The sequence below is a fragment of the Penicillium diatomitis genome (assembly GCF_028827545.1).
Source record: "Penicillium diatomitis strain IBT 30728 chromosome Unknown utg000001l_segment0_segment0, whole genome shotgun sequence".
Classification (NCBI taxonomy): Eukaryota; Fungi; Ascomycota; class Eurotiomycetes; order Eurotiales; family Aspergillaceae; genus Penicillium; species Penicillium diatomitis.
Window position 1 is genome coordinate 1,226,446 of NW_026623173.1, and position 12,734 is coordinate 1,239,179.

At 51.1% G+C, this 12,734-nt stretch overlaps 6 protein-coding genes across 6 annotated transcripts; 3 read left to right on the forward strand and 3 right to left on the reverse strand.

The window, feature by feature from the left end:
- Window positions 1–631: 631 nt before the first annotated feature.
- On the forward strand, window positions 632–3,877 carry N7539_000363 (putative plasma membrane H(+)ATPase; the record flags this gene model as incomplete). Its single annotated transcript, XM_056929967.1, has 4 exons — window positions 632–1,034; window positions 1,105–1,328; window positions 1,392–2,105; window positions 2,171–3,877. 4 exons carry the CDS (start codon window positions 632–634, stop codon window positions 3,875–3,877), a joined length of 3,048 nt encoding a protein of 1,015 aa, XP_056794260.1.
- Window positions 3,878–4,187: 310 nt separating this feature from the next.
- N7539_000364 (glutamate--tRNA ligase GUS1) lies at window positions 4,188–6,482 on the reverse strand (the record flags this gene model as incomplete). Its single annotated transcript, XM_056929968.1, has 3 exons — window positions 4,188–5,586; window positions 5,643–6,115; window positions 6,219–6,482. 3 exons carry the CDS (start codon window positions 6,480–6,482, stop codon window positions 4,188–4,190), a joined length of 2,136 nt encoding a protein of 711 aa, XP_056794261.1.
- Window positions 6,483–6,673: 191 nt separating this feature from the next.
- N7539_000365 (mitochondrial 54S ribosomal protein uL1m) lies at window positions 6,674–7,722 on the forward strand (the record flags this gene model as incomplete). The annotated part of the gene is made up of 3 exons (XM_056929969.1): window positions 6,674–6,921; window positions 7,010–7,574; window positions 7,630–7,722. The coding sequence occupies 3 exons, from the start codon at window positions 6,674–6,676 to the stop codon at window positions 7,720–7,722; spliced, it is 906 nt and encodes a 301-aa protein (XP_056794262.1).
- A 195-nt stretch (window positions 7,723–7,917) lies between these two features.
- Window positions 7,918–8,877, reverse strand: N7539_000366 (uncharacterized protein; the record flags this gene model as incomplete). The annotated part of the gene is made up of 2 exons (XM_056929970.1): window positions 7,918–8,793; window positions 8,863–8,877. The coding sequence occupies 2 exons, from the start codon at window positions 8,875–8,877 to the stop codon at window positions 7,918–7,920; spliced, it is 891 nt and encodes a 296-aa protein (XP_056794263.1).
- A 577-nt stretch (window positions 8,878–9,454) lies between these two features.
- N7539_000367 (uncharacterized protein) lies at window positions 9,455–10,690 on the forward strand (the record flags this gene model as incomplete). The annotated part of the gene is made up of 1 exon (XM_056929971.1): window positions 9,455–10,690. One exon carries the CDS (start codon window positions 9,455–9,457, stop codon window positions 10,688–10,690), a length of 1,236 nt encoding a protein of 411 aa, XP_056794264.1.
- A 420-nt stretch (window positions 10,691–11,110) lies between these two features.
- On the reverse strand, window positions 11,111–12,295 carry N7539_000368 (Cytosolic Fe-S cluster assembly factor cfd1; the record flags this gene model as incomplete). The annotated part of the gene is made up of 3 exons (XM_056929972.1): window positions 11,111–11,387; window positions 11,480–12,054; window positions 12,263–12,295. The coding sequence occupies 3 exons, from the start codon at window positions 12,293–12,295 to the stop codon at window positions 11,111–11,113; spliced, it is 885 nt and encodes a 294-aa protein (XP_056794265.1).
- Between the last annotated feature and the right edge of the window lie 439 nt (window positions 12,296–12,734).

Sequence of the window (12,734 nt, forward strand, 5' to 3'; positions counted from 1 at the left end):
CTATCGATGGAGGGTTTTCTGTACCAGGGCCCAGCTTCACAACAGCTGGCCATCCAGGGAACCTGCCAGCTCGTTTGCTCTAATAGTGAAATGTACCGTCCTGCGTTGAATTCGATGCAACCACGAGCGGAGACTGCTATGAAGACCTGGTGCATACTGCGTACATTTATTCCCAGATGTAAACGGCACTTCGAAGAGACGTCAGTATGAGGCATTTTATTTGATCGAAGGTGATGACAGAGACGTATTAGGCCGATATGATGAGCACTTCCAGTCCGGGCTACTGAAAACCATGTAATTCGCAAAGGGTAGGTAACCTTCGAACTGAATCGGAATTCGACATTTATCTCTTTGGCCATATCAATATCCCGAGCCAACTTTGCTGGCACATCTAGTGACATTCAGACTAAGCCAAAGAGGTTGATGGGCCTATGAGGTCGACTCTTCGCTGTCGAGGATCCCGTGACTTTGGAGATTGCACCACACTCGCTCCTTCTTTTTCCATCATCACTTCTCCGCGCTTATTTTCCATAATCTTGACAAACAAGATCTTTCAATCAGTGAGATCACGTTCTTTGAGTTGACTCTTCAGAAAAACAGATATCTCCAAAGCGTCATCTTCATCACTAAGATGGCAGACCATGGCGCTACTGAAGACACGGGGACTAGAAGAAGCTCGCGCATCTCAAGAGCTTCACTACGTAATGACACGGCCTCTCTCGATGAGTATGGAATACTTGTCAAATATGTTTCGACCTATCGAGAAGTTGGTGCCGTGCAGTCAGAGGCAGACAAGGTTGAAGAACATCGCGTATGGTATGCCCCATGGGTAAAGCGCAAGGTGCGGACCAAGCATGCAGAGGACCAGGCAGGTCAGTATCCAGAAGACTGGCTCATCACCGATATTCGTGAGGGTCTATCGAGTGAGACAGTCAACCAGCGCCGTCACCGATCTGGCTTGAACGAGCTGGTCTCAGAGAAGGAGAATCCCATTGCAAAGGTCCTGTCTTACTTTCGCGGACCTATTCTCTATGGTATGTTCCCAGGTCCGCATTTGGCTACTGATACCGGTATAAAAGACTTCCTACTAAGTATTAAATGCAGTTATGGAACTTGCAGCACTGCTGGCTGCTGGACTTCAGGATTGGGTTGATTTTGGGGTCATTATTGGCATTCTTTGTTTAAACGCCTCCGTTGGGTGGTATCAGGAGAAGCAGGCTGCCGACGTGGTCGCAAGTCTGAAAGGCGATATTGCCATGCGGGCAACTGTCATTCGTGACAGCCATCAACAAGAGATTCTGGCTCGTGAATTGGTCCCCGGCGATGTGGTGTGTATCTCTCATGCCCCTTTCGAATGGCTTGTGAAGGGACGCGTTCTGACTCGGAAGTAGATCGTCATTGGTGAGGGTCAGGTAGTTCCAGCAGATGCAAAAATCATCTGCGACTACAACGACGTAAATGGCTGGGAAGAGTTCTGTCAGCTTCATGAACAAGGAAGTCTTGATGGAGAGTCCGATTCTGACGACTCTGATGCTGCACCCAAGAATGACAATGCCTGTCAAAACGTCAAGGAAGGCCAGGGGGTTGTTGAAGACGGAGGCGCTGACGAGCCAAAACCACATCGTACCCGAAAGCGTGGGTATCCTATTCTCGCATGTGATCATTCAGCTATAACTGGTGAATCTTTGGCTGTGGATCGGTACATGGGAGACAAAGTCTTCTACACAACTGGATGCAAGCGTGGAAAGGCTTATGCAGTGGTTCAAACTGGTGCAAAGACCTCCTTTGTTGGTCGTACTGCAAGCATGGTCCAATCTGCTAAAGGTGCAGGACACTTCGAAATTGTGATGGACAGAATCGGAATCTCGCTTCTAGTTCTTGTGATGGCTTGGATTCTCGCTGCCTGGATCGGTGGATTCTACCGAAATCTTCCAATTGCGTCTCCAGGCGAGCAAACCCTACTCCATTACACGCTTTCCTTGCTCATCATTGGAGTTCCTGTTGGTCTTCCCGTTGTGACCACTACAACCATGGCTGTGGGTGCGGCATACCTCGCTAAAAAAAAGGCCATTGTGCAGAAGCTAACGGCAATCGAGTCTTTGGCGGTAAGTTCAACATCGAGTTTGCCCTGTATACCAAGAATGCCGATGAGCTGAATAATAGCCGATAGGGAGTTGACATACTCTGCTCAGATAAAACTGGGACGTTGACCGCGAACAAATTGAGTATTCGAGAACCATTTGTGGCTGAGGGCGTCGATGTGGACTGGATGTTCGCGGTTGCTGCCCTTGCATCATCACATAATGTGGAATCGTTGGATCCGATTGATAAGGTCACAATCTTGAGTCTCCGTCAATATCCTAAGGCGAGAGAAATCTTGCGACGTGGGTGGAAAACTGAGCAGTTTACCCCATTCGATCCCGTATCAAAACGAATTGTGACTGTTGCGACCTGTGATGGAATCAGATACACTTGCACTAAAGGTGCCCCCAAAGCAGTGCTTCAGCTCACAAAATGCTCGAGGGAACTAGCGAGTGTGTACAAGGCTAAAGCCCAGGAATTCGCCCACCGTGGCTTCCGCTCTTTGGGTGTTGCAGTTCGGAAAGAAGGCGAAGACTGGGCTTTACTCGGAATGCTCCCAATGTTCGACCCGCCGAGAGAGGACACCGCACAGACAATCAGTGAGGCTCAAAACCTTGGTATCAGCGTGAAAATGCTCACTGGCGATGCGATTGCAATTGCTAGAGAAACATGCAAAATGTTGAACCTCGGCACCAAGGTGTATAATTCTGACAAGCTTATTCATGGCGGCCTTAGTGGTGCGATGGCCAGTGACCTTGTTGAGAAAGCAGACGGCTTTGCGGAGGTCTTTCCAGAACACAAATACCAGGTTGTGCAGATGCTCCAGGAACGCGGTCATTTGACCGCGATGACCGGCGACGGTGTTAACGACGCGCCGTCCCTGAAAAAGGCGGATTGTGGAATTGCGGTTGAAGGAGCTTCAGAAGCCGCTCAATCTGCTTCGGATATCGTATTCCTGGAGCCTGGCCTATCTACAATCATTGACTCGATCAAGGTTGCTCGCCAGATTTTCCATCGGATGAAGGCCTATATCCAGTATCGGATTGCCCTCTGTTTGCACCTTGAAATTTATCTTGTGACGGCTATGATAATTCTCAATGAGAGTATTCGTGTCGAGTTGGTCGTTTTCTTGGCTTTGTTTGCAGACCTTGCGACAGTTGCGGTTGCATACGATCATGCGTCGTTCGAATTGCGTCCGGTGGAGTGGCAGCTCCCCAAGATCTGGATCATCTCGGTCTTTCTTGGTGTCTTACTTGCACTGGGTACTTGGGTTGTCCGTGCCTCCATGTTTCTTCCATCAGGGGGTGTCATTCAGAATTGGGGCTCCATCCAAGAGGTCGTTTTCTTGCAAGTGGCATTGACGGAGAATTGGTTGATATTTGTGACTCGCGGAAGTGACACCTGGCCATCCATTCAATTGGTGTCCGCGATTCTGGGAGTAGACATTCTGGCCACTCTCTTCTGTTTATTTGGCTGGTTCACGAATGAGAACATGGTCACTGATCCTCGCGACAGCTTCGTCGAGACCACGGACGGATGGACAGATATCGTGACCGTAGTGCGGATTTGGGGATACTCACTTGGGGTTGAGATTGTGATCGCATTAGCCTACTTCATTCTCAACAAAATCTCGTGGCTTGATAACCTTGGACGTGCGAAACGCAGCAAGGGTGATATCAAAATCGAGAATGTTCTGGGCCATCTCGCTCGGCTTACAATCGAATATGAGGAGCCAAATAAGCCAAAGGGTCGGTACTTTCTCTCGGCTAGCAAGGAAGAGGAGGACCTGGAGTGAACAATGTGGTACTGGGAGAGATCAGCGAACTTTGGGGCCTTCACTTTCGTTATGTCAGAAGTAGAAAAGATTCGAGTACTGTTTCCGAACCCAGCTAAAAGTTTAACTCCAGCTATTTCAGCCCGTATACGCTTGACCTGTTTACTTCAAACAAGTGAAAAACAAGTGAAATGAGGTAAGTCTCATCAAGGGCTCGTGATTTGAAATATTCACATTGTATTTCCGGTTTTGAAGCGAAGTTATGTCACCCCGTAAATGTCATAGCACAAGCGTACTTTTTTCATAATTACATCACATCAAGCGTAGTCATTTATTTAGCCTTGCCAGTGGGGATGTTGAAGAAGACAGCAGGAGAACCAGGGCTGTAGGCGCGATCCACACGGTAGAAGCCCTTACGATCGAACTGCATAATGTCACCCTCCTTGAACTGGGCGACATTGCTGTCAGCCAAAGCGGGCTCACGGGTCTCAGTGTCATAGTTGAGAACATCTTCGAGAACGTCGTCCTCGCTCAAGGAGTCCTTCTTCAACAGGTAGTCAAAGTCGACCAGCTCAACGGGGACAAGGTCAGGAGTCTCGGCCAACCAAGTCACCTTCTTCTCGGTCTTCTTAACATCACCCTGGGGGTTGAGCTCCAGCTCAAGGTGAGTAATGGTACCGTTATTGTCAGCGGTGATCTTGCGGACGAAGGCATTGCCCCAGTTCATCAGGGTGATCTCCTCGTCCTGTTTGAAGGACTTGGCGTCAACCTGCTCCATAAGCACATTGGGAGCAAAGGTAACCGTCTTCATGCCCACGGCGGCGTTCTTGGCATGGCGTGGCTTCTCTTCGGTGAAAAGTGATGGGGCGTTGGTAATGGTTGTCTTGACAGCATCCTGGTTCACAACAGCGGTGTGACGGGGAGCAACGGGGTCAATGTACTTCTTGTTGGTGGCCCAAATGAGAGCCCAGTCGAACAGGGTGATGGTTCGCGAGGGGCCCTGCTTCAGGATGAATTCGCGCAAGGCCGGAATAGTCATACCACGACGGCGAATACCACGAATAGTAGGGAAACGAGGGTCATCCCAGCCCCAGACGACACCGCTCTCGACAAGCTTGGTCAGCTTGCGCTTGGAGAGCAGAGTGCGGATGAAGTTCATGCGAGCAAAGTCCCAGACTTGTACATGACGGAGGTTGAGAGCATCCAACATCCACTGATATTGCGGGTTGCGATCACGGTACTCGATGGTACGCAGAGCGTGAGTGACACCCTCCATAGAGTCGACAACAGGGCAAGCGAAGTCGTAGGTTGGATAGATCTTCCACTTGGAGCCGATCCGGTGGTGGGGGTGAGGGTTGCAGCGGTAGATGACAGGGTCACGGAGAGCCTTGTTCTTGTCATCGAAGGAGATCTTTGCACGAATGCACCAACGCAGGCCTTCCTCGGTGCCATTCTTCATATCCTCGAAGCGGGCCAAGCTCTCCTCGACTGAAAGATCGCGACGCACGCTGGGAATTCCATCCATACGCTGAGCAGCCATGGTTTCCTTCTCAGTGTCATCGGCGTAGGCATGTCCCTTCTTGATCATTTCGATACAGTAGTCGTAGAGCTCGTCGAAGTAGTCCGAAGTGTAAGAGACCTTGTTAGGCTTGATGCCCATGAGAGCAAGATCCTCCACAATGGCGTCCTGGAACTCCTGCTTCTCGTTTGAGGGGTTTGTGTCGTCGAAGCTTGCAGGTTTTGTCAGCGACCTTGACGAAAACGTGGCCTTGAGAGAGGTACTCACCGAAGAAGCAGAGTGCCGTTGTACTTCTCATGAGCAAAGTAGTCATTGAGAAGAGCGGCCTTGGCGTGACCAATGTGCAGATACCCAGATGGCTCTGGAGGGAAACGAGTCACAACGCCCTTATCGGTGTTGAGCAAGGCAATGTCGTAATTGGCACCGGCCTTAGACTTTGCAACCTTGGCGTCCCGGGTGACCGAATTCAGCGTCTCGACGACATTAGCGGTCCACGGGCAAAGCTCCTCAATGAACCGATACCAACGGGATAGGTTGACCAAGGCACCCTTCTTCAACGCAGCGACAGCAACACGGTTACCCCGAAGAGCTCCCCACAATGCGATGTCGGCGGTGGACAGAGCATAGCCGGCAACGAAGGAGCGGAGGAGAAGGTGCGTATCGAGCTTTTGGAGGACGGGGTCGAGTGCCTTGAAGTCGAGAGTATTGAAGTTGTCAAGCTGTGAAATCCACTCCTTCTCCTGATTGCACAAGATAAACGGTCAGTCAGATGAAACCGAGTCAATGCTTCGTAGAAGCCGGGCGAACGGGCAGGGCAGGGTCAAAAGAGTGCTTTTAACTCACTACTGCAGCCTCCTTACCAACCAGATAGGGGAACTGGTTGCAAAGCTCCTCAATGGTAGGGACAGTGCCGAAAGCTGACTTTCCAGCAGACGAAAGTTGCGAGACCTGCTTATTATCACCTTCGCCGAGGAAGTCGGTATTCTCGTATTTGATGTCGATCACGGGGGTAGGGCAAGCCTCGTTAATAGAGGTTGCAATCAAGACAACAGGGAGCACAGCAGCATGGCTGGCCTTGGTCGCAACGCTCAAAGTAACCTGAGCCATGGTGGGCTGTTTGACAGATATTGTACCAAAAGACAGTGAACGGCGAATAATTTGGAGGGGCAGTCATTGTCAACCGGCGGCGGTCGGTGTCATATTCTTCCGGCGCCGAGAGAGCTGTCCGGCAGAAAACAATAATTGCATCGGGCTCCGTTGACGACTCCGACGCTCCGATCAGTCAACGCCCACTCGCTATGTCGTCCTACGGCACCGTATTACCCGCGGCGGCACGCGCTATTCTATCGTCTTGCCGACCGGTCTATCGTCAGACATCAATCGGCTCGGCCCTGTCAGGTTTCCAGCAAGTTCGTGGTGCGAAGAGCAATCCTCAAGCCAGAGGCAAGGGGAAGAAGGAAAGCAAGTCCGACAAAAAGGGTCCCCGTGAATTCCGTCAGAAGAGCCTGAAGGATGTGGAGCAATTTGCTCTCTGTGATGCGATGCAGTAAGCGGTCTCTCTTGCGTCAAGCCGAGGCATAATCATGAAACGGTGTGGAATATGCGGCTAGTCTAATATGCCATCCTCCTCGCAGATACCTTCGAGCTGTCGAAGTTGGTCGCGAACCAACAACCTCCAAATACGAAGTACACATTCGCCTTCGCACAAGGCGAGACGGACCGGTTATCCGAAACATGATCAGGTTCCCCCATGCGGTCCAGACCGAGTCCCGAATCTGCGTCATTTGTCCTCCCGGATCAAAGCATGCCAAGGACGCGCTTGCTGCAGGGGCTGTGCTTGTTGGAGAAGACGAGGTATTCGAGGCTGTGAAAGCGGGCAAGATTGAATTTGACCGTTGTCTGGCCCACCCGGACAGTTTGCCAGCTCTGAACAAGGCCGCCCTGGGTCGTGTTTTGGGTCCCCGTGGTCTCATGCCCAGCGCGAAAACCGGTACCGTGGTGGAAGATGTGGCCTCTCGTGTGGAAATGTTGCGTGGTGGTACCGTTTATCGCGAGCGTGATGCTGTCATTCGGCTGCCTATCGGCCAACTGGCATTTTCCCCGGAACAGTTGCGCGACAACTTGCGCACCACCATCGAGCAGATCAAGAAGGACGCTTCCGGGCTCACTGATCGGGTAAACAAGCAAGTTTATGAAGTGGTTAGTCTCGGAGAATTTGCCTTGGGTAATTTAAACGGGCACTAATATATAACAGGTTCTAAGCTCGACAAACGGCCCCGGTTTCAGCCTGAACGGCGAGTTCAAGACCGACAACTCACCCGAAACCTCTGCCCTGACCGGCCTGTAATTGATCTCATTTGACTTGTCTCCTTTTGGCGTGTACAGATATTTTGTTTTTTCAAGGGAAGGACATGGTGTATCATGGTATTATATTTATTGTCCAATTGAGACTCTCATTTTTGCCCCAACGCCAGCGCTATGCGAAGTTTTGCGCGCAAGTTTCCACAAATGGTGATTATAGTGAAGATATGCCAGCGCAGCTCTATACTTTGAGGTTCTTCAGCGCCGCGACAGCGCTAACATCTTCGCCCATCAAGTCGTACAGGCGCAGAACCGCCATAGTCCGTGCGTCTCGAGCCTCACCTGCGGGACCAGCCCGTTCCAAGGCGGTCTTCAAATCCAGTAGGATGGTGGATCTGACCTTGGACACGCGCGGTTGCTGCGCGCGTAGGAATGGATGTTGTTCGCCCACTCTTTTGGCAATCGAATTTAGAAAGACATAGGCCTGAACGTGCCTTTCTAAGCGTTTGGGTGACACGGGAGCCGTGCCTTGGTCCTCATTCTCCGCATCGCTGTCATCGCTGCCGCTGCCGTAGAGGTCTGTGTCTGAGTCCGAGGATGACTCTGCGTCAGCCGAGTCGGTCTCCTTCGGCGTAGTCTTATCGGCGATCATGAGTCGATACTCCAATTCCTCGATGCGATCGGCATAGACCAACAGATCCTTGCCGACATCTGCTTGAGCACGGAGTTGTCTCTTCTCATTCAACAGACCCTCTAATTCCTGGCGACGGGCGTCTACCTTGTCTCGCAGTCCTTGTGCATCTCGCTGGAATGACAGCAGGCCAACCTTGACGCTTTCAACCTTCTCTTCTCCGCCGCGCAACGCGGTGCCGAGGGACAGGAAGTCCTGGTAATTCTCGTTGACCAGGTCCAGTAGCTCCTTGTTCAATCCTTGTTCTAGCTGGCGCAGCTCTTGCCGAAGATCCTCAAGTGTCTGATGACGATTTCTCAAGGACGAGAGGAAGACTGCGGGGTCGAAATTATCACCCAGAAAGGAGGCGCGCGAGAGCGGCTCGGGGAAAGGCAGGCTGGAGTGATCCTCGTCGAAGTCGGAGATCGTTCCGTCCGAGTCGGCGAGCTAGGCCAGTGTGTTCAGTCACATGTTTCGCGGCAGAGGAACTGAACTTTGTCGCTGCAAATAACCTACCTGAAATCGATCCATGATGCGTGCACACCTCGCTCTTTTGGTGAGAGTCGCAATGCGGGTGAGTGTCCAAGCGGTGGGGGAGCTTGACGCCCAAGCCAGTTGTGTCTTGGCGGGGATTTGGCCGGTGACTGGGCCCCGTCAAGCAGATTGGGCGCCTCCGCATCTCTTCCCCCCCTCCGATGTGATATTTCTGAAGTTGACTCCCATCCCATTTCTCTTCTGTAACCACTTTGCCTTCTGTGTCTTTTTTGGCAGGACTCGGCGAATAAACATTCAGCATCTGTGTGTCTGCGCAATACGAATCAAGATATGAAGCATCTTGTATGAAGACTGTCAGATGATACAACCGCTATAGATCGTCTCCCCGCAGAACAGACTCTTGACTATGCTATGTGGTGACCAAATCACCACAAACACTGGGCAACTTTGAGTAAAGCTCTTCTAGCTCTACTTCGGTACTACATGCAATCGCATATTATCTGCAATCAATGATCTTTCTATTTCTTACTGCGTTATCTTTCTTCAAGTCTGTCTTCCAAACAGGGCATTTGGGTCTCCAGCATCCTGTTAGCATCGCAACACTCCGGCACTAATGGAGGTTGATTTTACCCCAGCTTCTCGAAGAGGCCAACGACCGTCAGCTACGTCTTCTGGGCGGCGCGATTGGTCTCAAGGATACCCTATGAGTACAACAATGTCAGAATCGCAGTGCGATCCAGGCCCGGCATATGGCACTCTCTGGCGACAATATGAATCCTTTCCGGAGATCGAGTCGACATTTGACCCAGATCCGATGTCCGTGCCTGAGATTGATGGTCAGGCTTCCGAGGCCAGATCAACGCGGCCGACAGCCGCTCCCTCACAGCCCGTTCTAGTCCGAGCTTTCACCAGCGATGAAGCTCGTGCCTTGACGTCCAGATTGCCGGTCATGTCTCCCCGTCGACTGATTCCATTCTTTCGGTCCAAGACATCGCCTTTGCCTGCAGCGCCGGGCCCGCCACTACCGTCTGATGAAGACTTCAGTATTGACAGTATACTGCAGGCCATCGATGCTGATATCACCGGTACGCTGGACTCCATCGCTGAGATATGCGGCCGAAGCAAGCTGAGTCTGTCCAATGAGTATGACAGTCACATTGCCCCCCTAGGCGAGATTCGCGCTTCTTCGGCAGGAGGCTTGGGACCGGTCAATGAAGCGAGCGCAATGGACGCAGATCGAGCCGCCGATGAAAATGTCATGATGGTGGAAGACAGACCGATCATCGGAGGAGACTCACGAGAAATTCAATCCTTGAAGTTCTTCTATTACCTCGGAAACGTTCAATACGCAGAGACCGTCCCAGAAAGGAGCGCAGGTTCTCCAGCCTTGGTGGCAGCGCGTAATGCCAACGTCGTTGAGCAGCCACCGTTGGCTACTAGACCTGTAGAGGTACCTTTACCAACAATTTTTGAATACCCAACTAGAGCAGGGCCTTCTGGTCGAAGTCTCTTGGGCCAATACGATGTTGCAGGAAATGCCGCAACCTCACAGCATGATATGTTCACTCACGCTCTCGTCTCGGAAGTTCACCTCGATGCGCAGGACAATGAGCGGCGTCGCAGTGCTGAACAAAGGGTACACCATCATGTACGCCGTACAGTGGATGGTGCAGATTCAATCTACGGCTGGACCAAAATCAATTTCATTCAGTCAATGCTTGGATGGCTGAATTTACACAATGGAGGAACGGATTCTCACTCGCAGCCTAAGTTCAGGTCCGCAGAGGATCGTCTGCGAGCTATGCTCAGACAAGCCGCCGAAGAGCAAACTTCTTTGCCTGCGGCTTAGGTTCGGTTTCGAAGTTGACATTCGTGTGACATTCATGTTTATTTCACGATTAATGATGTATAATGTATGAAGATCTGGTAGATATGAAGTGATCAGCTTGTTGAATCTTGATGGAAATTGAGGGAAATTGAAGTCTTTGAACGGATATCAAACGGATATCAAAGCAGCCGAATTAATTCTGTGTCACTGGACCTCTATCGCTAAAAATCGCAGACGTACGGTGTCGCAGCCCACGTATCCACAAATCGAATTAATATTGAACGCTCCCGTCATGCTGATGCAGCACGCAGCCTTTAGCGTGCGTTTGGCTGATAAACGAACAACAACCTGGCTTCGGTCCTCCCGCTTTCAGACTCGTCCACTTTGACCCCCAAGCACTCTTGGTGGGGACATCATCCACCCGAAATAACATTGCCAACCTCACGCACTTGCGATAATAGTTCGCGCAAACTCCTCAAAGCGAGTATATGACCAACCTTCTTGATACTTCTCCACAAGCGGTCTTGTATCAGGCTCAGCCGGACTCGCTTTCTGTGCAGTTTTCTCTCCACCGTCTTTTAAATTATCCTCATCATCATCTTCATCGTCGGTTTCAACTTCCAAGTTTCCTTCCACCAGCTCCCCAAACTTCACATCAACAGGAACACGACCCATGAACGGAATATTCAGCTCTTGGGCCATAACCTCTCCACCGCCACTGGAGAACAAATTACTGATCTCGCCACAGCACGGACAAGCATAGCCCGACATGTTCTCTATTACCCCGAGAACCGGAATGCTCGTCTTCACACACAAAAATTGGCTTCTTTGCGCACATCCGAGGTTGCAACAGCCTGTGGAGTCGTCACCAGCACCGCGCCCTGAAGGCGAGGCAAATTCATCTGTGTCGCGACGGCAGCATCCGTCGTGGATAGTGTGAGAAGCTGTTCCGCCAGTGCAATGTGCTCGTCACTCGTTCCTGGTGGTGTGTCGACAAGAAGATAGTCTGTTGGTCCCCACGCAACGTCTGACAGAAATTGACGGATCATAGCGGTCTTTTTCGGTCCGCGCCAGATGACTGCGTCGCCGCGATCTCTTAGGAGGAAGCCAAGAGACATGCAGCGAAGGGAGCCACGGGCTCGAGTCTTTTTCTCGGATGAAGGCTCATCGTCATTTTGTGCAACAACCGCCTCATGAACCGGGACAGGAAGCCATCCGGTCGGTGATTGCGTGATTTTGGCGTCCTCCAAGCCAACGAGTCTGGGTATGGAGGGGCCGGTCAGATCGATGTCGAGGATGCCGACTGATTTGCCGTGAAGCGATAATGCGAGCGCTAGCTGGAGTGTCACGGAAGATTTTCCAACGCCTCCTTTTCCAGAAAGGACCTGTAATCGGTGATTTGCTCAGCTCTTACTCAATGCATAGAGTTTCCAGGCGTATATTGCAGCTGCATCTTGTTTGCCCCTCATGGGATTGTTATCGATAAGCACGTTTTGCCCCAAGAAGTTGGGGCAAAAATGTCCCAGGAGGGTTGGACTTGAGCAAAGCCTGATGCGCAAAATGTGGCATTTAGACAGAAATTAGGAGACTTACCAGCACAATGTTCTTCACTCCGTCAAGAGGCATCTTTATGTTTGTCGCGCAATAGTTCTCGAAGGATGGGATCATCAGAAGAGAGACGATGAACAAACCAGTCGGGAGTCGACCTCGGGACGCTTATCAATCGTCAGGCTTCTTACTAAAGCATCCAATTTTCCAGCAACAACTAACAGGTTGAATCAAGCCCCTTGAGATAGGAGTAAGTGGCCCTTGAAAGTTCTATCAGTGGCCGTGATTGGTGATCGAAAACGTCTCAGTGCACAAGCCCATCTGCAGACTGACTATACAAGTCGCATTCATGCTTCTCGACAAGCGCCCTGCAGAGGAGACTCACTTTTTTGTGGACTTTTACTGTAACCTCCGAGATAATACTTAAAGTGGGCCGAGGGAGCTAATCCTATTTCGCTTTGGCTTGGCAGTAATAGCTTTGTAATTTACGCCTGTTGCTCGCCGAAAAGCGCGGGCT